We start from the raw sequence: 24,432 nt of genomic DNA on the forward strand, positions 1-24,432 counted from the left end.
TATGCAGGGGAGCTGTGTTGATTTATGGTATCAGATACCTAAGCCTCTGCTGACTTCCAAGGTGATAGGAGAGTAAACAGAAAAAAGCGGGTAGGTCCAAGGATGGTGGAAGAGACTAGGGACCAAACTGTGGAACAAAGGAAAAGAAGCAAGGTTGGATTTTGGGAATTCCAGATAAGATGGGTGGGATACGTGTAGATTTTCCCATCCATTCTTTTCAGGCCCTCCACTTTATGCTCTCTCCCTGCCTCCCCACTTCTAAGTGATAAACTGTCATAATGAAATAATTCTTCATTATTTTCTACATCTCTGATTCATAATAAATGAATGAGCAATCATCACTTTTGAAATTAACAGGAAAAGGTTTATTTTATAAGTTCAAAAGTCACTGAAGAAGCATTCTTTGAATATGATCTAAGTTGGTACATTTGAAAATATCTTTATATTTTAGAATTCTCATTTTATGTATAGCCAGGTGGTTTACTCCTTATTTTGATGGTGCTATTTCCTTATTTTTCCTTTGAAAAGGAGACTCTGACCTCTGTTTTAGTCTACAAATAGAAGGTGACACTGCAATAGTTAATAGTTCCTAGGAGTGAGGAAGCCAAGCACATTCACCCTTAACCAAGACTTCTTTCTATCACAAAACTGTCAAGTGTTCTGGGAGGGAAAATACAGTAGCTGGTACTGAACATCTTCCCTACAAAGAATGCAAAGGGAGTCTCACAAATAAGGCACCCAAACAACCACTTTTCCTTGCAATATTTGCATTTTCCTTCATAGCAAAAAAAAAAAATCTCTCTTCTAACCTCAAGCCTTTGCATTAAACAAAATCATTTCTTATAAAATAATCCTAAAACTAACTAGTAAATTAACTTTCAAAGAATAATACAGTTTGTGAAAAATTAACTGGTGATGATATAGGGTATTAATTTAAGAATAATGATGAGGAAAAATAAATCACTTATCATATAAGGAACCTTTTATTTGTACCTTTGTTCTATATATTAGGAATGATAGTCAAGGACAAATCTGCATATCATGACCTTTATCCTCTACGCCTTCTCATCCACATGAAGAACTTAGGCTGAGTACCAGATTACAAAAACACTGTACACAATGATCATGGTAAATCTAGCCCAAAGGGTATTTTGCTGAAAACAAGATTTACCATTGATAGGAATACTCAGGAAATCTGATACTAGTCTTACTTATCAGAGATAAACCTTGGTTTGAATTTTTAATAATCATTATTATTCCTTCTACCTATCAAGGCACTTAAAAGTACAGAAACAAGAAACCTAGAAAAGCTTGATCTTCCTGAGACTGGCCTTCAATGTATAACTGAATTACTCCATGATATTGATAATACACACAGAGTCTAGCAAGAAACCTTGCTAGCATTACAAATCTACATGGTAAAATCTTGACTATGCAATAATGATGCTTTAGTAGTTGGTTATTCATTTCAAAAAGGTAAAAATAGAGGCCTATTTTACACTATACAATAAAATAATTCTGGGTACATTAAAGACCTCCTAAGCAAGGAGTTGGGGGCATGGGAAAAATTTACAAATTTTGGACTAAACAGAGGAAAATATTTCAAGACCTCAGGGTAGGAAAGGATTACTTAAGATACAGAAAATGCAAAACATCAAAAAGATGTCTACATTAAAATTTAAACTTCGGCATAATTTTAAAAGGCAATTTAAAGTTAAAAGGCACAGCGCTTCCCTGGTGGCATAGTGGTTAAGAATCCACCTAGCTAATGCAGGGGAGACGGGTTCGATCCCTGGTCCGGGAAGATCCCACAAGCCGCGGAGTAACGAAGCCTGTGCGCCACAACTACTGAGCCTGTGCTCTAGAGCCCGTGAGCCACAACTACTGAAGCCCACATGCTGCAACTACTGAAGCCCAAGCGCCTAGAGCCCGTGTTCTGCAACAAGAGAAGCCACCGCAATGAAAAGCCCGCGCACCATAATGAAGAGTAGCCCTACTCGCCACAACTAAAGCCTGTGCACAGCAACAAAGACCCAATGCAGCCAAAAATGAATAAATAAATAAAATTTTAAAAAATACATAAACCAATTAAAAAAAATATGAGCTGTTATTAAAAAAAAAAGTTAAAAGGCCCAAAGAAGAAAATATTTATAAGGCAATATAAATAAAGGATTAGTGTCTGGTTTCCTACAAATCAGTACTTTAAAAATTAACAAACCAATACAAAAATGAGTTAAAAAAAAAGACAATTCAAACTAAAAGAAACCTGATTGACCAATAATACTATAAAAAGATGCTTTATCTCACTAGTAATTCAGGAAATCCCAAGTAAAAGCAGTAAGATACCACTTCATATCTATCAAGTTGGCAAACAATTCTGACAATACCAAGTCTTGGCAAGGATGTGGCAAAAGAGTAACACTTACATGTAGGTTTTTCCTTTAGTGAGGGAGGAGAGGGAATGGGGTTACATCACCAAACCTGGAGGTTAAAGACCTTCTGAAGTGTCTCTTCAGTCCTTCTGAAGTGGACTCTCAGTAATGAACTCCTTGTGAGTATCTAACTCTGGACAATGGCCACACTATACGACCGTATGATATTTCATTGCCAGGTCTCTTATAAGGTATTTAGATTTAAAGGAACATACTGATGCCATACATCTTCCCTTTTGACCTGAGCCATTTTTAAAGGAAAAAAAAAGGTTTTCTGGAAAAGGTACCTGCCAAAACAGCCAATTAAAATGTATAACTGAAAACAAAGAGCTTCCCTCAGGTAAAAATATCAAATCTTTCTTTTAAAACTTCTACAACACTAACATGCTGTATTTTAATTCTTGCAAGATTCACATTTTTACATTAAATCTCAAGTAGCTAAAATTTTCTTTGCTTACTATTAGCTCAATACTGGGGCATATGTAAATGGAATGTAAACACAGAATTTCAACTGATATGTGTTATATATATCTGATCTCTTATAAATGGTGGAATCCAGTGATACTCTAAAACCTACAGAATACAGAACATAAGCCTACAAAAACCATCCCAACTAAACACTCTGGCCAAAGTTTAAAAGTTAAAATATTTCTCAGCTATGTCTCTTAATAACCATACAATATTTTTAAATTAACTTGGTTATATTTTTAACACAGTCATTTAATTAGTTTTATAGACATTACACTACAGTAAGCCATCCCCAATTTATCATCAAGTCCTCCTTTTAACGATAAGAAGTAGGCTAGTATTTGTGAATTCTGATTCTGGGCAATGGCAAGCCAGTCACATAAATATAAAAGCTACCCATAATGATCCAACAATTTGTTAGAATACTCTCTTTACTATCACTGTATTTTACCTCCTGGGCTCGCCCTATATTGTCACAGTACAAAAGCAGGCAGATATTTAACACTATTTTTTCTCAGGCAGTGAATAAATACAGTTGTCAAAATTCCTTTTAAATGTAAACTAAATTTACAATAACACAGAGGAGCAACAATAAGAATATGGTTATCAGGATTTTATGGAACTCTTTAAAACAAGCTTACTAAGCAGAAAGGTTCTTCAGTGAAAAGGGATTGTCTGACTTCTTATGCTGAATGGAAGAAAGGATGCCAGTTCAAAATCACTGGTAATCAGAGAAATGCAAATTAAAAGAAGATAATCCTTTTTGCCCATCAGATTGGCAGAAGTTAAAAAGACTGATAATATCCAGTGTTGGCAAGGGTGTAGGGAAATGGGTATTCTCATACCCATTAGTACAGCTTTCTAGAAAAGTAATTTAGTGTATCTAAGAAAATTTTAGATATACATACCCATGGAATCATCAATTACACTTCCAAACCTCTATCCTAGAGAAGTAACTGGACTTTGGATAAGAAATCGAAATATCTGTTAATAGAAAATGACTAATAAACTATGGTCATGCATATTACAGAATACCATACAGTGCTCAACAGGAACATTCTTTTTTTTTTTTTTTTTTTTTTTCGGCGGTACACAGGCCTCTCACTGTTGTGGCCTCTCCCGTTGCGGAGCACAGGCTCCGGACGCGCAGGCTCAGCAGCCATGGCTCACAGGCCCAGCCGCTCCGCGGCATGTGGGATCTTCCCAGACCGGGGCACAAACCCGTGTCCCCTGCATCAGCAGGTGGACTCTCAACCACTGCGCCACCAGGGAAGCCCAAGGAACATTCTTTCCACAGCTGTGGAAAACTCCCTAAGACACAATGCTAATGTGGGGAGTGCGGGGTGTCAGATGCAAAGTAATGCCGTAGTGGATACCTTGCATTCACAGTACCCACATCTTTCCCCATGCTAGGAACCCCACCTTCCCAAAGCAGACTAAAACAACAAAAATAACAACAACTACTACTATGTATTGCCCACCCTCCCTCATAGCCAAGTATTTCACTAAAGTATATGGCTATGGAGAACAGTATGGAGGTTCCTTAGAAAAGTAAAAGTGGAACTACCATAAGACCGAGCAATCCCACTACTGGGCATATACCCTGAGAAAACCATAATTCAAAACATAATTCAAAAACAGACATGTACCACAATGTTCACTGCAGCACTATTTACAGTAGCCAGGACAACCTAAGTGTCCATCGACAGATGAATGGATAAAGAAGATGAGGCACATATATATACAATGGAGTATTACTCAGCCATAAAAAGGAATGAAATTGAGTTACTTGTAATGAGGTGGATGGACCTAGAGTCTATCATACAGAGTGAAGTAAGTCAGAAAGAGAAAACAAATACCGGATGCTAACGCACATATATGGAATCAAAAAAACAAAAACAGTACTGATGAACCTAGTGGCAGGGCAGAAATAAAGATGCAGACATAGGGCTTCCCTGGTGGCGCAGTGGTTGAGAGTCCACCTGCTGATGCAGGGGACGCAGGTTCATGCCCTGGTCCTGGAGGATCCCACGTGCCGCAGAGCGGCTGGGCCCGTGAGCTGTGGCCACTGGGCCTGCGTGTCCGGAGCCTGTGCTCCGCAATGGGAGAGACCACAACAGTGAGAGGCCTGCGTACCGCAAAAAAAAAAAAGATGCAGACGTAGAGAATGGACTTGAGGACACAGCAGGGTAAGGGGAAGCTGGGACAAAGTGAGAGAGTAGTACTGACGTATATACACTACCAAATGTAAAATGGATGGCTAGTGGGAAGTGGCTGCATTGCACAGGGAGGTCAGCTCTGTGCTTTGTGACCTCCTAGAGGGGTGGGATAGGGAGGGTGGGAGGGAGGCTGAAGAAGGAGGGGATGTGGGGATATATGTATACATATAGCTGATTCACTCTGTTGTAGAGCAGAAACTAACACAACATTGTAAAGAAATTTTACTCCAATAAAGATATTTTTTAAAAATGGGTGAAGAAAGGAAAGAAAGAAAGGAAGGAAGGAACGAACGAATGAATGAATGAACGAACGAACGAACGAAAGAAGGAAGGGAGAAAGGAAGAAAGGAAGAAAGAAAGAAAGAATATGGCTAGTAACTATGTGGTCTAGAGTCTGTCAATTAGAAAAATCCAGGTGTTAGATCTGAGGAAAACAGTTTGGCAAAGGGTATCTCTTTGATTAACTTGGGTAGCAATAGAGGCAGATTGTTTTAAGACCACAGAGGCTTCCTGATCAGAGACAAGGTGATGTGTTTTTCTCTGGGAGTCACTGGCTGCCATCAATCTTTCATCAAGCCAGTTCTACAAGGTGCTTCTGGGTTTTATTCCTGAAACAGTTTGGAAAATGCTTCTCCAGGCTATGATACTCTGAACATCTTTATCCCTTCATAAATCCCTTTCTAGATAAATTAGCTAGAATGGGTTTCCTTATAAAAATTAAGAAACCTTTCTTATTCACAAATGATAACCATTTATGAACTTCACAAGTTCATAAATTTATGAACTAAAAAGCACTACATATTTAGAAAAGGATCTAAGAGCACATTTAACACCCTGATGCTGAACTCTGAAGAGGAAGTGGTATTAATATGTATAGATGAGGAAGGGGTACAGGAAGGTTTTTTCCTTTTTCCTCTGTATACTTCTTTTCTGTTTAAATATTTTACAGGGGACTTCCTTGGTGGTCCAGTGGTAGAGAATCCACCTTCCAATGAAGAGGATGTGGGTTCGATCCCTGATCAGGGAACTAAGATCCCACATGACGCAGGGCAACTGAGCCCACGTGCCACAATTAGAGAGAAGCCCGTGCACTGCAACAAAAGATCCCGCATGTTGCAGCAACTAAGACCCGACACAGCCAAAAATAAATAAATAAATAAATAAATAAATGTTTTTTAAAAATTTACAATGACAAATAGTTATACAACGTTGGGAATTTTTTTAATAATTTAAAATCTTTAAAAAATTAACAACTGATATGTCCCTCACGGAGACGCCTGCTATCCTAAATGAGAATAACAGTTTTATGGTACTTAAATAAGGAATTTTAAGAAAGTTAGAACAGGAATCCATCTTGGCTGAGAGATACATGTGTCACCGGGAAGGACCCTGAGTCAGACCAAATATGGGCCAAGCAAGATGACTGGACAGAGACAACCCTGAAACTAACCCCATTACCATAAAACCTGAGACCTCGAGCCAAGTGGTTGAGCAGTTCTCCTGGGTTCCCTTATCCTGCTGCTCTCTACCCGGGCGCCCCTTCCCAATAAAGTCTTTTGCTTTGTCAGTTAAAAAATAAAGAAAGAACAAACTGAAAACTTTCTGTGGTATATATATATATACACAATTTCATGTATTCTAACTTACGTAACATAAAAATCTTATATTATCTTAGAATAGGGAAGGAACTTCTAAGCATGACTCCAGAGGTAGAAGGGAAAGATAACAATATTTAACTACATAAACAAAACTTCTGACACTTTAAAATTAAAAGATGGAGGACAAACTGAGAAAAATGATCTGAGGCATATATGGCAAACAATAGATTGGCACTTTTAATATATAAAGTATTCTTACAAATCAATAAGAATGCACATCTTAATTTAAAAATGGGCAAACTGTATTAGCAAAAACTGGACAAGCTAAATATCCACTGTAAAAAAAGTTAAACAAACCAATGTTCAAAAATATACAGTATTTCATGATATGGCAAAACCATGCAGCCATAGCAAATAAAAATGCAGATCCTTGTCTATTAGCATGAAAAGATGTTCTAGATTTACAATAAAGTAAAAAAGGCAGGTAACGAAGTGGCATATTTCTATTAGTATTAAATATAGATTCATTATATATGTACATAAATATATATGCACATAAATATATAAGCACATATATTTGTACCTATATATGCACATGTGTATCTACAAACACACACATGGCACATATTCTAGCAAACAGGTCTGAAATATCATATACCAAATGTTAACAGCAGCTAGTTCAGAATAATACCATCATAGGTGATTTTCACTTTCTTCTTCATACCTTTTGAATAGTCTTTACGAATGAACATGTATAAGTTTTATGATAAGTAATAGAAATATTTTCATTCTTTAAACAAATAAACAGAAATAAAGATCACTTTATTAAATATCCTGTACCTTTAATTATATATTAACTATTTTCTTACCTTTAAACCTTCAGCTGGAAGTCTATAACCAAATCTTGCTGGAAGGTCATCAAATGTCTGAGACACGTTTTCAAAATTATACTAAATATAAAATTAAAAACAATCAAGTTACAACCAATGTACACATAACATTAAAAACAAAAAGTCTGTCAAACTATTTAAGTTGTAATTTCCACGATTTTGATTTACTATCACAGCTTATCATAATAAAACCAACTTTGTAAATGCACATCCACTAAAATAGAAAGGAATGTATACAATTTACTACATAAACAACTGCTTAAATTGGATTCTGATTTCATGTATTATTAAACAGAAGCAATAATTCTATAACATTAAACCACCTACTGTTTATCTGAGTTTGAACCCATAGACAATTCCCTAACAAGAAATTTTCTAGACAGATTATTTTCCAGCAAGAGTTCCATTTTATTTTCTCTATAAGGGTCTGATTTAATAGAAGAGATTTACAGGATTTCTGACAATAGCTTTGAAAGATGCCTTTCCCCCAGAGAAAGAAGGAGTATCAAATCATACTTTTAAGATACTGCCATTTTTTAAGTAATCTGAACACTTTTATCCAGGGCTGAACAATGAAAGGACTAAACTCAATGAAATACATACATAGAGAGAGCTGAAGGTATCCAAACTCTTTAACAACTTTCCCCTTCCTTACAGATACAGATTCCTACGCTACAATATTTATCAGTCCTCTACCTCTGCTGTGCTTTTAGAAGATAATATAATAATTGTGAAGTGAGCTTGCTGTATTATTTAAGATGCTATATTCAATGTGCTTTAAAGAAAACAAGAGAAACAAGGAAGATAGATGAACTAAGCAAACATAGTAAACAAGTAACTTTTGAAACACAGGTGAAATTTATATGATATATCAGAAGTTAAGATACTTGTCAGTAAACTATAGGCCAAAGACAGAAAAACTAGAACTCATTTGTTTTGAATATAGATTAAAAGGATGGGTCAAAGCAAGAATGTTATGTATAGACAGCAAAAGATAGAAGGATGAAGCAAACCTTAAATATTCACAAAGCATGGATTAGGTCACACATCCAGATAGATAGCTATGTGGTCCTTAAATCAAACACCCACTGCTGATCCTTATTCTAGCCTCATGTGCCATCTGCCTGAGACACCCGGATAAACAGCCCTGTAGGTTAACAGCCAACTACAGCTGTGTTCAGATGTAAGTACCTCAAGCCTCTCCAACAGAGCAAGCAAACACTGGATCCAGACACCTTCCATCTGTCAAGTCCCCTTGCCCATCCTCAACTCAGGTCCTGGTAACCACACTGTCACCAGGGAAAAGTGATGCAGCTAGAGACTAGACAAACTAAAAACAGAAAATACAGGATTCAGGTAGTGTGGCTGTTGCCTCCCACTTGCATCCTAACCTGAGTGTATTAACATACCCATCTTTTACCTATGCTTCTCACTGTATGTTTGTAATTAATTCAATAAATCGTATGATTCAAGCATCTGAATTTGATTGTTGAAACTAGCCATTCTTTTACCTCTGGGATAATCAGCCTGGCAGTATACCTGGAGACCAGCAATGCTTCAGAGTAATTTCCTACTTTAAAAATAATTCATATTTGCAGAGTGCTCTATGGTTTACAAAATGCTTTAGAGTCAAAAAGTGCTTTCATATTCATTACCACAATGTATCATTTAATCTCTTAATTAAAACATCTTTCTTAATTGATTCAATTAAATTATGATCAGCTTTGAACTTGACAAAGTCATTTAACTCCTCCAAGGCCAAAGACAACACTGTAAAATAAGTAAAAGATCTAGATCAACATAGACAAACCAAAAAAAAAAAAAAAATACAGATGTGTACAGGCAGTACTTTTTTAAAAATGTACTTTTAAAATTTGGAAATGGATAGGACCTGCGGGTGGAAGGGGAGAGGCAGCACATCCGAATGGGGGCCTCTGGAGTGTGGAGTTCCGGAGTTTGGAAGTTGATAAATAATTCATATGGTCTTTGCGGAAACTTCTCCAGGTGACAAACCCAGATTGCACGCAAGCAGTCAGTTTGGTTGTGGAAAGCTGTGTGGCTGACAGGGTATTGGTGCTCTGGCCGGGTGTCAGGCCTCAGCCTCTCATGTGGGAGAGCCAAGTTCAGGACTTTGGACCACCAGAGACCTCCCCGCCCCATGTAACATCAATCGGTGAGAGCTCTCCCAGAGATCTCTGTCTCAAAGCTAAGACCCAGCTCTACTCAACAGCCAGCAAGCTCCAGTGCTGGACACCCCATGCTGAACAACTAGCAGGACAGGAACACAACCCCACCCATTAGCAGAGAGGCTGCCTAAAATCATAATAAGTTCACAGACACCCCAAAACACACCACCAGATGCGGTCCTACCCACCAGAAAGACAAGATCCAGCCTCATCCACCAGAACACAGGCACCAGTCCCCTCCACCAGGAAGCCTACACAACCCACTGAACCAGCCTTACCCAATGGGGGCAGACACCGAAAACAATGAGAACTGGGAACCTGCAGCCTGTGAAAAGGAAAAGGAGACCCCAAACATAGTAAGTTAAGCAAAATGAGAAGACAGAAAAATACACAGCACATGAAGGAGCAAGGTAAAAACACACCAGACCAAACAAATGAAGAGGAAGTAAGCAGTCTACCTGAAAAAGAATTCAGAGTAATGATAGTAAAGATGATCCAAAATCTTGGAAAAAGAATGGAGAAAATACAAGAAATGTTTAACAAGGACCTAGAAGAACTAAAGAACAAACAAACGATGAACACCACAATAAATGAAATTTAAAATTCTCTAGAAGGAATCAATAGCAGAATAACTGAAGCAGAAGAATGGATAAGTGACCTGGAAGATAAAATAGTGGAAATAATTACCGCAGGGCTTCCCTGGTGGCGCAGTGGTTGAGAATCTGCCTGCCAATGCAGGGGACACGGGTTCGAGCCATGGTCTGGGAGGATCCCACATGCCGTGGAGCAACTAGGCCTGTGAGCCACAACTACTGAGCCTGCGCGTCTGGAGCCCATGCTCCGCAACAAGAGAGGCCGAGATAGTGAGAGGCCTGCGAACCATGATGAAGAGTGGCCCCCACTTGCCACAACTAGTGAAAGCCCTCGCACAGAAACGAAGACCCAACACAGCAAAAATAAATTGATTAATGAACTCCTACCCCCAACATCTTAAAAAAAAAAGTCACTGGAATCAGGACAAAAATATAATAATAATAATAATTACCGCAGAGCAGAATAAAGAAAAAAGAATGAAAAGAATTAAGGACAATCTCAGAGACCTCCGGGACAACATTAAACGCACCAACATTCAAATTATAGGGGTCCCAGAAGAAGAAGAGTAGAAGAAAGGGATTGAGAAAATATTTAAAGAGATTATAGTTGAAAACTTCCCTAATATGGGAAAGGAAATAATCAAGTCCAGGAGTGCAGAGAGGCCCACACAGGATAAATCCAAGAAGAAACACACTAAGACACATATTGATCAAAATATCAAAAATTAAATACAAAGAAAAAATATTAAAAGCAGCAAGGGAAAGGCAGCAAATAACACACAAGGGAATCCCCAATATGGTTAACAGCTGATCTTTCAGCAGAAACTCTGCAAGCCAGAAGGGACTGGCAGGACATATTTAAAGTGATGAAAAGGAAAAACCTACAACCAAGATTACTCTACCCAGCAAGGATCTCATCCAGATTTGACAGAGAAATTAAAACCTTTACAGAGAAGCAAAAGCTAAGAGAACTGAGCAGCACAAAACCAGCTTTACAACAAATGCTAAAGGAACTTCTTTAGGCAGGAAACCAAGAGAAGGAAAAGATCTACAATAACAAACCCAAAACAATTAAGAAAATGGTAATAGGGACATACATATCAATAATGACCTTAAATGTAAATGGATTAAATGCTCCAACCAAAAGACACAAACTGGCTGAATGGATACAAAAACAAGACCCGTATATATGCTGTCTACAAGAGACCCACTTCAGACCTAGGGATACACAGAGACTGAAAGTGAGGGGATGGAAAAAGATATTCCACGCAAATACAAATCAAAAGAAAGCTGGAGTAGCAATTCTCATATCAGACAAAATAGACTTTAAAATAAAGACTATTACAAGAGACAAAGAAGGACACTACATAATGATCAAGGGATCAATCTAAGAAGAAGATATAACAATTGGAAATATTTATGCACCCAACATAGGAGCACCTCAATACATAAGGCAAATGCTAACAGCCATAAAAGGGGAAAACAGCAGTAACACAATAATAGTAGGGGACTTTAACACCCCACTTTCACCAATGGACAGATCATCAAAAATGTAAATCAATAAGCAAACACAGGCTTTAAATGACACATTAAACAAGATGGACTTAATTGATATTTACAGAACATACCATCCGAAAACAAAAGAATACACTTTCTTCTCAAGTGCTCATGGAACATTCTCCAGGATAGATCATATATTGGGTCACATATCAAGCCTTGATAAATTTAAGAAAATTGAAATCGTATTAAGTATCTCTTCCGACCACAATGCTATAAGACTAGATATCAATTACAGGAAAAAAATTGTAAAAAATACAAAAACATGGAGGCTAAACAATATACTACTAAGTAACCAAGAGATCACTGAAGAAAGCAAAAAGGAGGGCTTCCCTGGTGGCGCAGTGGTTGAGAGTCCACCTGCCAATGTAGGGGACACGGGTTCGTGCCCCGGTCCGGGAAGATCCCACATGCCGCGAGCAGCTGGGTCCGTGAGCCATGGCCTCTGAGCCTGCGCGTCTGGAGCCTGTGCTCCGCAACGGGAGAGGCCGCAACAGTGAGAGGCCCGCATACCACAAAAAAAATAAATAAAATAAAGAAAGCAAAGAGGAAATTTAAAAAAACCTAGAAATAAATGACAATGAAAACAGGATGACCCAAAACCTATGGGATGCAGCAAAAGCAGTTCTAAGAGGGACGTCTATAGCAATACAATCCTACCTCAAGAAACAAGAAAAATCTCAAAAAACCAACCTAATCTTACACCTAAAGCAATTAGAGAAAGAAGAACAAAAAAAACCCAAAGTTAGCAGGGGAAAGAAATCATAAAGATCAGATCAGAAATAAATGAAAAAGAAATGAAGGAAATGATACCAAAGATCAATAAAACCAAAAGCTGGTTCTTTGAGAAGATAAACAAAATTGGTAAACCATTAGCCAGATTCATCAGGAAAAAAAGGGAAAAGACTCATATCAATAGACTTAGAAATGAAAAAGAAGTAACAACCGACATTGCAGAAATACAAAGGATCATGAGAGATTACTACAAGCAACTATATGCCAATCAAATGGACAACCCGGAAGAGATGGACAAATTCTTAGAAAAACAAAACCTTCTGAGACTGAACCAGGAAGAAATAGAAAATATAAACAGACCAATCACAAGCACTGAAATAGAAACTGTCATTAAAAATCTTCCAACAAACAAAATCCCAGGACCAGATGGCTTCACAAGAAAATTCTATCAAACATTGAAAGAAGAGCTAACACCTATCCTTCTCAAGCTCTTCCAAAATATAGCAGAGGGAGGAACACTCGCAAACTCATTTTATGAGGCCACCATCACCCAGATACCAAAACCAGACAAAGGTGTCACAAAAAGGGACTTCCCTGGTGGCACAGTGGTTAAGAATCTGCCTGCCAATGCAGGGGACACGGGTTCAAGCCTTGGTCCGAGGATGCCACATGCCGCGGGGGAACTAAGCCCGTGCACCACAACTACTGAAGCCCGTGCACCCAGAGCCCATGCTTCGCAACAAGAGAAGCCACCGCAGTGAGAAGCCTGTGCACCATGACAAAGAGTAACCCTGCTCGCCACAACTAAGGCAGCCCACGAACAGTAACAAAGACCCACTGCAGCCAAAAATAAAATATAAATAAATTAATTTTTTTAAAAAAGATGTCACAAAAAAAGAAAACTACAGGCCAGTATCACTGATGAACACAGATGCAAAAATCCTCAACAAAATACTAGCAAACAGAATCCAACAGCACATTAAGAGGATCATACACCACTATCAAGTGGGGTTTATCCCAGGAATGCAAGGATTCTTCAATATACGCAAATCAATCAATGTGATACACAATATTAACAACTTGAAGGATAAAAACCATATGATCATTTCAATAGATGCAGAAAAAGCTTTTGACAAAATTCAACACCCATTTATAATAAAAACCCTCCAGAAAGTAGGCATAGAGGGAACGTACCTCAACATAACAAAGGCCATAAATGACAAACCCACAGCCAACATCCTTCTCAGTGGTGAAAAACTAAAACCATTTCCACTAAGATCAGGAGCAAGACAAGGTTGCCCACTCTCATTACTATTATTCAACATAGTTCTGGAAGTTTTAGCAACAGCAATCAGTGAAGAAAAAGAAATCAAAGGAATCCAGATCAGAAAAGAGGAGTAAAACTGTCACTGTTTGCAAATGACATGATACTATACATAGAGAATCCTAAAGATGCTACCAGAAAACTACTAGAGTTACTCAATGAATTTGGTAAAGTAGCAGGATACAAAATGAATGCACAGAAATCTCTTGCATTCCTATACACTAATGATGCAAAATCTGAAAGAGAAATTAAGGAAACACTCTCATTTACCACTGCAACAAAAAGAATAAGATATCTAGGAATAAACCTACCTAAGGAGACACAAAACCTGTATGCAGAAAACTATATGATGCTGATGAAAGAAATTAAAGATGATACAAACATATGGAGAGATATACCATGTTCTTGGATTGAAAGAATCAACATTGTGAAAATGACTATACTACCCAAAGCAATCTACAGATTCAATGCAATCCCTATCAAACTACCAATGGCATTTTTCTCAGAACTAGAACAAAAAATTTCACAATTTGTATGGAAACACAAAAGACCCCGAATAGCCAAAGCAATCTTGAGAAAGAAAAACGGAGCTGGAGGAATCAGGCTCCCTGAATTCAGACTATACTACAAAGCTACAGTAATCAAGATAGTATGGTACTGGCACAAAAACAGATATATAAAACAATGGAACAGGATAGAAAGCCCAGAGATAAACCCACACACACGGTCACCTTATCTTTGAGAACGGAGGCAAGAATATACAATGGAGAAAAGACAGCCTCTTCAGTAAGTGGTGCTGGGAAAACTGGACAGCTACACGTAAAAGAATGAAATTAGAACACTCCCTAACACCATACACAAAAATAAACTCAAAATGGATTAAAGACCCAATGTAAGGCCAGACACTATAAAACTCTTAGAGGAAAACATATGCAGAACACTCTATGACATAAATCACAGCAAGATCCTTTTTTTACCTACCTTTTTTGATAGGGAGCAAGAGGGAGGGGATATGGGGATATATGTATACATATAGCTGATTCACTTTGTTATACAGCAGAAACGAACACAACATTGTAAAGCAATTATACTCCAATAAAGATGTTTAAAAAAAAAGGTGTACATAATATATATTTTTTTTAATTTTAAGTTTTGGAAATAAAAACTAAGAAAACTAAAAAGAGTTCTTCCCACTTTTCTTGCTTTATTGATAGAGAAAGAATTTATGGGTGGGTTTTATAAACTTATGAGCTTTAGGTCTCTTTTTGGTGATGGAACTAACTCCTTTTCCATGTCGATGTTTCCCTGAGTTGCTGAATTTGACTGACTTTTTACTGCACCTGAGGATGGATCAAGGGAGGTCGTTTGGTGGGAAGGACAGCCTATAGATCACAGGACATAGAGCAATGATTTTAAATGAGTCTACTAGAAACATTTCTAATTGTGTGGGGTAAAGTTATCTTTTTCATTTTGGTCTCAATGGATTGAATGACTTTTCACACTTACTATTGATTTGAAATTAGGTCAGAGAATGTTAACTAGATTCTTATGTAGATTGCTGGTTTGGGTTATATCTCGAGAATTAGTACTAATGCATTTGTTTGATTATCATGATAATTATACTCTTTCTTCCCATTTTAGGAAATTATTCCAGAGACAAGAGCATAATAAATTATGTTTAAGTTGAAAAATAAACAAATTAGGAAATGGAAAATCTACAACTGTACTAAAGTACTCTTTTATCACTTCCTATTACTTTTATTACTTCTTATTACTGAGTTCACTTTTTTGGTTAGAATTTCAGAAATAAAATATCTAGCTTGAACTACAGTACTTGTAACACTGACTTGGAACAAGTTTTGTTATCGAGTGAGACTCATTTTGAAACTGCTTTGCCTTTCCTCAGGAATGCAGTTGTTAACTTTGCTCACACTGCTTTTTACAATCACATTGTTTAAATTAAAAAAAAAAAAAGTTTCTATCATGAACAAGACAAACAGAAACATCTTTAATACAAAAGTGCTTTCTTTTTTAGTACGGTGGGGGGCAGGAGGAATGCTGCTGCTCATGAAATTAAAGCACACTCACTGTTAACATTTTTGAAACAGAAAAAAAATTATTCCTCTCTGGAATCCCACTCTCAAAGATTACCATGTTGCGACTTTACTTATTTTGAAGAGGTCTTTTCTTAACCAGTTCTCCTCTTTGACAGCAGCCTTAACAGAAGATTTAATTCAATTCAGAAAGTAACAAATAGCTAACAATTATGGAGCATTTATGGCATCATGCTAAACACCTGACAGGTATTCACTTATTTAAACCTTATTGCAATCCTATAAAGTCAGCCACTATTATCATCATCCTCATTTTACAGATTGACTACAGAATAAAAATACTCCGCTTGAAAATAACTTGCTCTAGTAAATAAGAACCAGGATTCTAATCCAGGCAGTCTGGCCTCAGATCCCTGGCTCTTAACCCATTGCCCTACACTCTCTCTCCTCCAATCTCATTTTCATAAGTAAACTGAAATTTAAGAGATGTTAGGTAATTTGCCCAAGGTCATGGAGCTACAGAGTGGTAGAACTGGAATTCAACCCAGACTGTAACTCCCATTGCTGGAGCTCTTAACTACCTTGCTATATAATCCAATCCATTCACACCACCAACCACTGGGTGCTTCTCTCCTAACTCTGCCCACTGACCCCCACAAACACCTACCAAGCAACGAAATCTCTAACAAATCCCTACAACAGAATCAAACATGCCCCTGCCAATTCTAAAGCTCCATGTTTCTAAATATGAACCTACATAATTAATAACTTCATATTTCCTTTAAGGGTTAAAGAAAAGAGAAGCAATAAGAGATGAAAAGAGAATGAACTGCTAATTTAAAAAACCCAATAATCTAAAGTTCCAAGGAATAAATGCTATTAAAAGAAAATATGAAGGACTTCCCTGGTGGTCCAGTGGTTAAGACTCTGCACTTCCACTGCAGGGTGCACAGGTTCGATCCCTGGTCAAGGAACTAAGATCCTGCATGCTGTGAGGCACAGCCAAAAAAAATTTTTTAAAAAAGAAAAGAAAAGAAAATATGAAAGAACTAAATCTCCAAGGAAAAGCTATTAATCAACTCAAATATTTATTGAATTCCTACTGTGTAACTCTTACTAGGTACCAGAAACAAAGTTTAGTAAGACACAATCCTGCCTTCCAGGTACCCATGATCTAAGGGGCTTACTGACTAGTCAGCAACACACTATACAGTAGCATCTCCATATCCTCTTAAAACTCACCAACCAGTTGGACAAATACTGTTGTCAGGGAATTAACAGTCAAGTGGGAGAATTCAACTGCCAAAAATAAAAACATTTGGCATACCAATAGCATGACTGAAACTGACTTTATCTTTTCAAAAGCAACATCTTAATACCTGTCCAAAATAGAACTAGAATCAACCTGATATCCAACATACTTAAATTTTATTATTACAAACCCAGATTCCAGGGGTGTTCTTATTCAGCTAAAAGAAAGAGCTAATATTTTCTACCTCTTGACGCACTTCCTTTGAATGACTGTGTTACCACATCTAGTTCCTCTGCCTCAATTTTTAGTTCGCCTTTTTCCTAGTTACATGACTCCACAGCCCACTTCCCACCAGCTATCTCTGCATTCCTGTCAGCCTCTATCTTTAGTGTCAACATAAAGACCAGATTTAAGCAGCTCTCAGGGATAGTTCCTTTCACTAGATGACAACATACATTCCACACCTACCTGCCTGAGGCACAGGGAACACTGCTGGCAGGGACTGATTATTCTTCTATATCTTTTTGTTTTGTATCTACGTTAAAAAATACAACTTAGGCAGTCACATACACTGCTCAAATGAGTGAGTGAAAGATGATGAGAATGTTAATTATAAAGAAGATAACAAAGATAAAACATTTACTATGTGTCAGATACTGTTCTAAGCAGTTTACCTTATTTAATCATCACTACAACACTCCAGTTTACAAATTAAAAAACGGAGGTATTTATAGTGACTAAATAATTTGATCCATATCACATAGCTAGTCAAGTTCCCAGAGCAGTCCACTGAAAATCATTTAACCCATCACGTAGCTGAACCACAGAATAACAGTTCACTTCAGGTGAAAAAGAAAGAAGACAAGGAGTGGCAGATGTTAGAATCAACAGAGGAAAAAAAGAGAGAGAGAGAATGAAAGAAAACAAAGGAGAAAAGAGAAACAAGGAGAACTCCATTCCCTGTTCAGTCTATAAATCCTCTACCTCATTTCAAAAGTCATCCTAAGATTATTCCAAGGACTTCGGGGACCAATTTGAAGAAGAGATCTGAATAGCAATGGACTCAGTCCTTTAAAGGTTCTACTTCCACTCCATCTCAAAAAGATCCAGACTATTCTAGAAAAATCTAATCAACCAGTTTCCTACTAAAGAGGGTAACACAGGGTGAGAAATCTCATGGGGATTAGATTTGCTATGCCCTCAAAAAGCTACGGTATAGAAAACAGCCTGGCTCTCTCAAGTTCTACAATGATTCTAGGCCCTTCCACAAGAGCTACAGTATGAAAAAGCATGGCTGAGGACCACATTAAGCTTTGGTCAGCAACAATTCTGGCCCTTCTATTTCTCACTTAATGTCATTAAGCAAATCGCTTGCACCCAGAAAGAAAAACCAGTAAATCCTTTGCATAGCACCTAGAGTATAGGCATACACACACACACATCACACGTACAGATACAGTTAATTCTTCTTTTCTAGCTGCACATAAATGAGAAATAGGAAATATATACACTTTCTAGTGTAGAGGACAGTAAGACAGCAGCCCAGAAAGGACTACAAAGGTTCTGAGGAACAAGGCCTTCTTCTCTAAAAACTCTGCTATCCACCATCAAACATAAGGCCATTATGCTGCCTGCATCTGCCTCACAAGATGCGGTGTTGCTCCAGGACCTTGCTTCAGACATACATCATGGGAGACTTACAGAGGAATACCCAAGCCCCAACTCTCCCATCCTTTCCCCAAGTTCAGAGGACTTGGCTTAAGTACCTACTATTAAGGACTGAATGCTTGTGTCCCCCCAAAATTCATATATTGAAGCCCTAAGGAAACGTGATAGTCCTAGGAAGTGAGGTCTTTGGGAGGTAATTAGGTTTAGGTGAGGTTATGAGGGTGGAGTCACCATGATGGTATTTGTGTCCTTATAAGAAGAGGAATATAGATTAGAGCTTCCTGCTTCTGTCACCACGTGAGGACACAGCAGCAAGGTGGCCATCTGTAAGCCAGGAAGAGGACCTTCACCAAGAACTGAATCTGCTGGCACCTGGATCTCGGACTTCCCAGGTTCCAGAACTGACCATACGGAGGAAATGTCTGAGGAAATGGTGAAATGAAAGAGATAATTTGTGAACTTGGCTGAAAGGCTACACAATTGGTCTGAAAGTTTTTTCAAACTGTCACAAATGTAAAAAAAAAAAAATTCCAGTATATTCACTGGAAAAAATTTGCATGTAAGTGGAACCACGCAGTTCAAACCTGTGCTGTTCAAGGGTCGACTGTATAAAGAAAACTCCAGGTTCAGAGTGGATTGATGGCAGAAAACCAGAGTGAACAGTCTAGATGCAAGCCAAGCTCTCAAGATTAAAAAGTCAAGATGGAAGGAAAAACTCATCAGGTTTTTGGTGACCCTCAGCAGAATTCGTCCAAATGGAAGGCTGTCCAATAAGAAGAGCAAATCTACGGGTCTGTGAGGAACCATTACACCAATTTCCATAGTGGCTGCACCATTTTATATTCACACCAACAATACCAACGGTTCCAGTTTCTCCACGTTTGTCAATACTTATTTTCTGGGTTTTGATAACAGCCATCCTAATGGTTATGATAACAGCCATCCTAATGGTTATGATATGATATCTCATTGTGGTTTTGATTTGCATTTCTCTAATATTAGTGATTTGAACATTTTTTCTTGTGCTTACTGGCCATTTGTACATCTTCTTTGGAGAACTGACTATTCAATTTTTTTGTCCATGTTTAAATCTAGTTGTTTATTTTTTTTGTTGTTAAACAGTAGGAGTTCTTTATATATTCTAGATGTTACCCCCTAATTAGATATATGATTTGCAAATATTTTCTCACATTCCATGGGTTTCCTCTTCACTCTCTTGATACGTTCTTTGAATGCACAAATGTTTTAAATTTTGATGTAGTCCAATTTATCTATTTTTTTTCTTTTTATACCTGTGTTTTTGGTGTTATAGCCAAGAAATCATTGCCAAATCCAAACTCATGAAGTTTTTCCCATATGTTTTCTCCTAAGTGTTTTTTTAGTATTAGCTCAGCTCTTACGTTTAGGTCTTTGATTCACTTTAAGTTAATCTTTTGTATATGGTGTAAGGTACGAGCTCAACTTCATTCTTTTGCATGTGAATATTCAATTTTCCTGGCACCATTTGCTGAAAAAATATGGAACACTTTACAAATTTCCATGTTATACTTGTGCAGGGGCCATGCTAATCTTCTCTATATCATTCCAATTTTAGTTTATGTGCTACCAAAATGAGCATTAGATGTCTTTCAAAGTTAAAATTTTCTTTTGGATTTCTCAAAGAGCCCCTGGAAAATCACAATGATTTATACATTTATCTTACAAAAAGAGAGATGCCAGAAATATTTTAGGTTATTTTGATATACTTTATACTCCTGAACTAGCTCATCACTATATAAGGAATTCATGAGAATTATCAAATGAAAAGATAATTTTGTACAGATTAAATGTTATTCATATAAAATTTTCTGAGATTGTACATCGTGCAAAATAAACTGACAGGATCAAGAGATTTGTTAATGCCTTCATTGTCCATGATGTAATCTAAACCAAGGAAAAGTATTAATAAAACTCTTAAAAATGGAAAAGAAAAGAGATAAGACCATTATGCTTCTCTTCTGACTCATTAATGTTAACTTCAGGTTGAAATTTTCTATGGACATCTTGTACAATTTTTTAAAATATCACTATCAAAGTCATTACAGATACACCAATTACCAAGAAAAACAGTTAAGATTCTACATAAAACACACAGCATTTAAATATATGTGCTCATCAGCACTCAAGACAGCACACACTCTCAAGAGCAACAACATTTATCACGTACTTACTGTACATGAGACCTTATTAAACATCAAGCAATAAAATAATGAGCAAGGTCCCCCACTTTCAAGTAATAGCTATGCACATGCGCCTGTATGTTTGTAAACACTTTGTAAGATTCCATTATTTTGTTATTGTATAACACTCCATTATTTAGGTCTTTTTAAAAACTTTTCTTTTAAGAGATGTTTTTAGGCATGAATAAATTTTACTGTTTAAATTTACTTACTGCTAAAATGTCCGCTTCTACAGGCAGTAGGTTTAGGAATGCAAAGAGCTGGACAGTCAAGATGGTATAGACTTGTGTGGCTGACAGCATGAGCATCCCGATGGAGAGCAGCATCTCGCTGTAAAATCACCTGGAAGACAAGTAGATGAATAACAGTAAGTTCTGGTGCATTGTCCTTGAAAATAAGTTATTTGATATATTAGTTCCTGATGTCCAAAAATATCTCTTAATTACAAACATGGATTAAGATTAAAATGAAACTTGTATTTCAAAAGCACAATTGTTTACACAGATTTGGACATTTAGGTAAATACCCAGTGTTAGTCAATACCTACATAACTCATGGTGACTAAGTTCTATATTCTAGCCACAAAATAAAGATCCTCCCACAGTTCTCAGTTTATAGTACAGCTTGTCTACCAACTCAATTATGGGACAAGCAAGATTTCAATCAAAATAATGATTAAAAATGCACAAGCACCTTTGATTTAAAATTTTTTAGAAAGAATTTTATAATTTGTAAATCTACTTTTTGTTCATTCTTGAATATTGTACCCACATTAGCGTACTTTTTTTAAATGGCCATTTATTATAAAGTAATACTTTTTGCCCTTTTCCTCCTAGCAATATATACATACCTTTCTGCCTCTCTACATCCCAATGGCAATAGTGCAGCTACCTCTCCCAACCTCACCCAATTCTCTACATGAATCCCTATCTATCTTACAGCAAAAAGGTACCATGAAAGAACTCAATGTTAACCAAGTAAGTAACAAAATTCTCATTGGTAAGCCTCAACCAATTGTATAACATACTTCTTAAGTGGTGAGAATGAAGTTTACAAAGACAAGAGCCTTTATAATAAATTATTTCATTAAATACCACAAATTCATGTAATAGCAATTTTGATGATGATTGCTGTTGGTAAAGCTCTGGACTTAGAGACTACCAGAGAGACTCACAATGACTCTTTGACACACACTGAAAGAGAGATACCTTGAATAATTTTTGAACTACCATCTTACAAAGCCATTAATAACAGAGATGAAATAAAGGTGAAAATACGTTAAACATATAGACCTATCCCAGAGACAGAAAGTAAATTAGTGGTTGCCTGGGGATGGGAGTAAGAAACAGGCAGAGAGGGGGGACAAATAGAAATGAGAATGACCACTCATGGAAATGGGGTTTCTTTTCGGGATGATGAAAATGTTCTAAAATTAGATTGCGCCAATGATTGCACAACTCTACAAATAAACTAAAAATCACTGCACTTTTTACTTTAAATGGGTAAATTTTATGGTGTGTCATATCTCAATAAAGCTGTTTTTAAAATGCATAGATTTGTTGGTATTAGTTTCTTAAGTAAAATACATTTTATAATATAGCTCTGTTGAGAAAATAGTTAACACAGCAGGTCTGAGACTGCTATCCTTAGAAAGGCCTGCTTACAAGGTTGGCCCTTTGCTGGCATCTGAGGACTTAAGATTTCAGGAGGGTTCCCATCATTCTCTGATAAGAACAGCTCATTGTGCCTGAATTCTGCAAACAATGTGGTTTATGTTGAATACCTACTTTCTTTCTGGGAGTCTGAAATTTTGGTATATGCTAGGTGGAGGGTGCCTACCTGAATAGCCCCCAATACAAACCCTGGGCACTGAATCTCTAATGAGCTCCCCTGGTAGACATTTCACATGTGTCATCATAACTCACTGCTGAGAAGTTAAGCATATCCCCTGAGACTCCACTGAGAGAGACTCTTAAAAGCTCACACCCGGTTTTCTCTGGATTTTACCCCATGTGCCTTTTCCCTTTGCCAACTCTGCTTTGTATCCTTTCACTGTAATAAATCATAGTCATGAGTATAATCATATGCTGAGTCCTGTAAGTCCTTCTAAGTGAATCACTGAACTTGGGGGTGGTCTTGGGGACCCCCATCATAACCACATTATACAATTTCTAGGCAGAAATCATGCCATAAAAACATATAAATCCTTATAAAATAAGGTATAGTTGCTACTAAATTTTGCTAGAAAAAATAAATACACAGTATTTTGACCACTGACCTGTTTGGGAAACTTAACCTGAATAAGAACTATGACTTCCCTTGTAAAGTTTTGGAATTCCCAGCTAACTTTAGGGGAGCGAGATGAACTGAGAGTTTAGAGGTGAAATAACTCTTAAGGATAGGAATGATAATAAGCACAACTATAACTCACCACTTACTAACCGGACATTGCTCTAAGCATGTTATTGAATTTAAGTCTTCTAATCCTAACAACACCCTATAAGGTATCATTTCATAGTTGGGGAAAACTTAGGCCCTATTAGGGAACTTGTCCAAGATCAAATAATGAATAATAGCAGAGCCAGTATTCAAACCCAGGCAGTTGATGTCCAAAAGGTAGAGTAATGGATCTATGCTTACACGGGTACTCAAGGGCTTCAAACCAATGTTCATGGCACAGCAGCCACTGGAGTATTTACTTCTTTTGCTGTGTGTGTGTGTGTGTGTGTGTGTGTGTGTGTGTGTGTGTGTACTTAATAATATGCAGTGGGTTTTGGTTATACTTTTTATTGCCTTTTTTAAAATAACACATTCAGGACTTTTTAAAGTCTCTATTTACAAAACTAATTCTTGTTCATTGTAGAAAATGTGTGAAAAATCAAAATCACTCATAATCAACAAATAAAAGAATAACCAGTGTCCATATTTTGATGTATAACCTCCTATTCTTTTAGTTACGTGTAAATTCAAATATATATTTAGCAAAATTGGGATACACTATAGATGTTTTGTTAACTATTCTCTTCACTTACTGTATTATGAATATTTTCCTAATTCATTACTATATTTGAAAAAATTAAAACTTTCAAACCCTGTACCATAACATTCCCTCAAGAACCCTTACAGACAGCAGTGAGACCCGCTAGGGCTTCCACCCCTTTCAAACACTACTTTTTAAAAAAATCTATCTCATATACTGGGTTCCCATATATGACTTTGATATACAAAATGAAAACT

General features: G+C 37.1%; 1 protein-coding gene and 1 non-coding gene across 5 annotated transcripts in view; both read right to left on the bottom strand.

Moving 5' to 3' along the window:
- Nucleotides 1–24,432, bottom strand: part of RNF13 (ring finger protein 13) — a 137,961-nt gene that overhangs the window by 85,382 nt on the left and 28,147 nt on the right. For 3 of the 4 annotated variants that reach the window (XM_027092842.1, XM_027092839.1, XM_027092840.1), the window contains 2 exons: nt 21,408–21,537; nt 7,587–7,667 (listed from right to left, as the gene is read on the bottom strand). Coding sequence is in view for 3 of the 4 variants with exons in the window: in XM_027092839.1 (XP_026948640.1) it covers nt 7,587–7,667; nt 21,408–21,521 (195 nt within the window). In the remaining variant the exon portion in view is untranslated. The remainder of the gene's footprint in view (nt 1–7,586; nt 7,668–21,407; nt 21,538–24,432) is intronic. The other variant, XM_027092841.1, reaches the window with a different exon arrangement.
- Nucleotides 20,488–20,594, bottom strand: LOC113612752 (U6 spliceosomal RNA). The gene has a single exon (XR_003429951.1). It is a non-coding gene; the product is annotated as a U6 spliceosomal RNA (small nuclear RNA).

Source organism: Aethalodelphis obliquidens, unplaced genomic scaffold, assembly GCF_003676395.1.
Source record: "Aethalodelphis obliquidens isolate GAN/ISIS:26980383/991018 unplaced genomic scaffold, ASM367639v1 scaffold81, whole genome shotgun sequence".
Taxonomy (NCBI): Eukaryota; Metazoa; Chordata; class Mammalia; order Artiodactyla; family Delphinidae; genus Aethalodelphis; species Aethalodelphis obliquidens.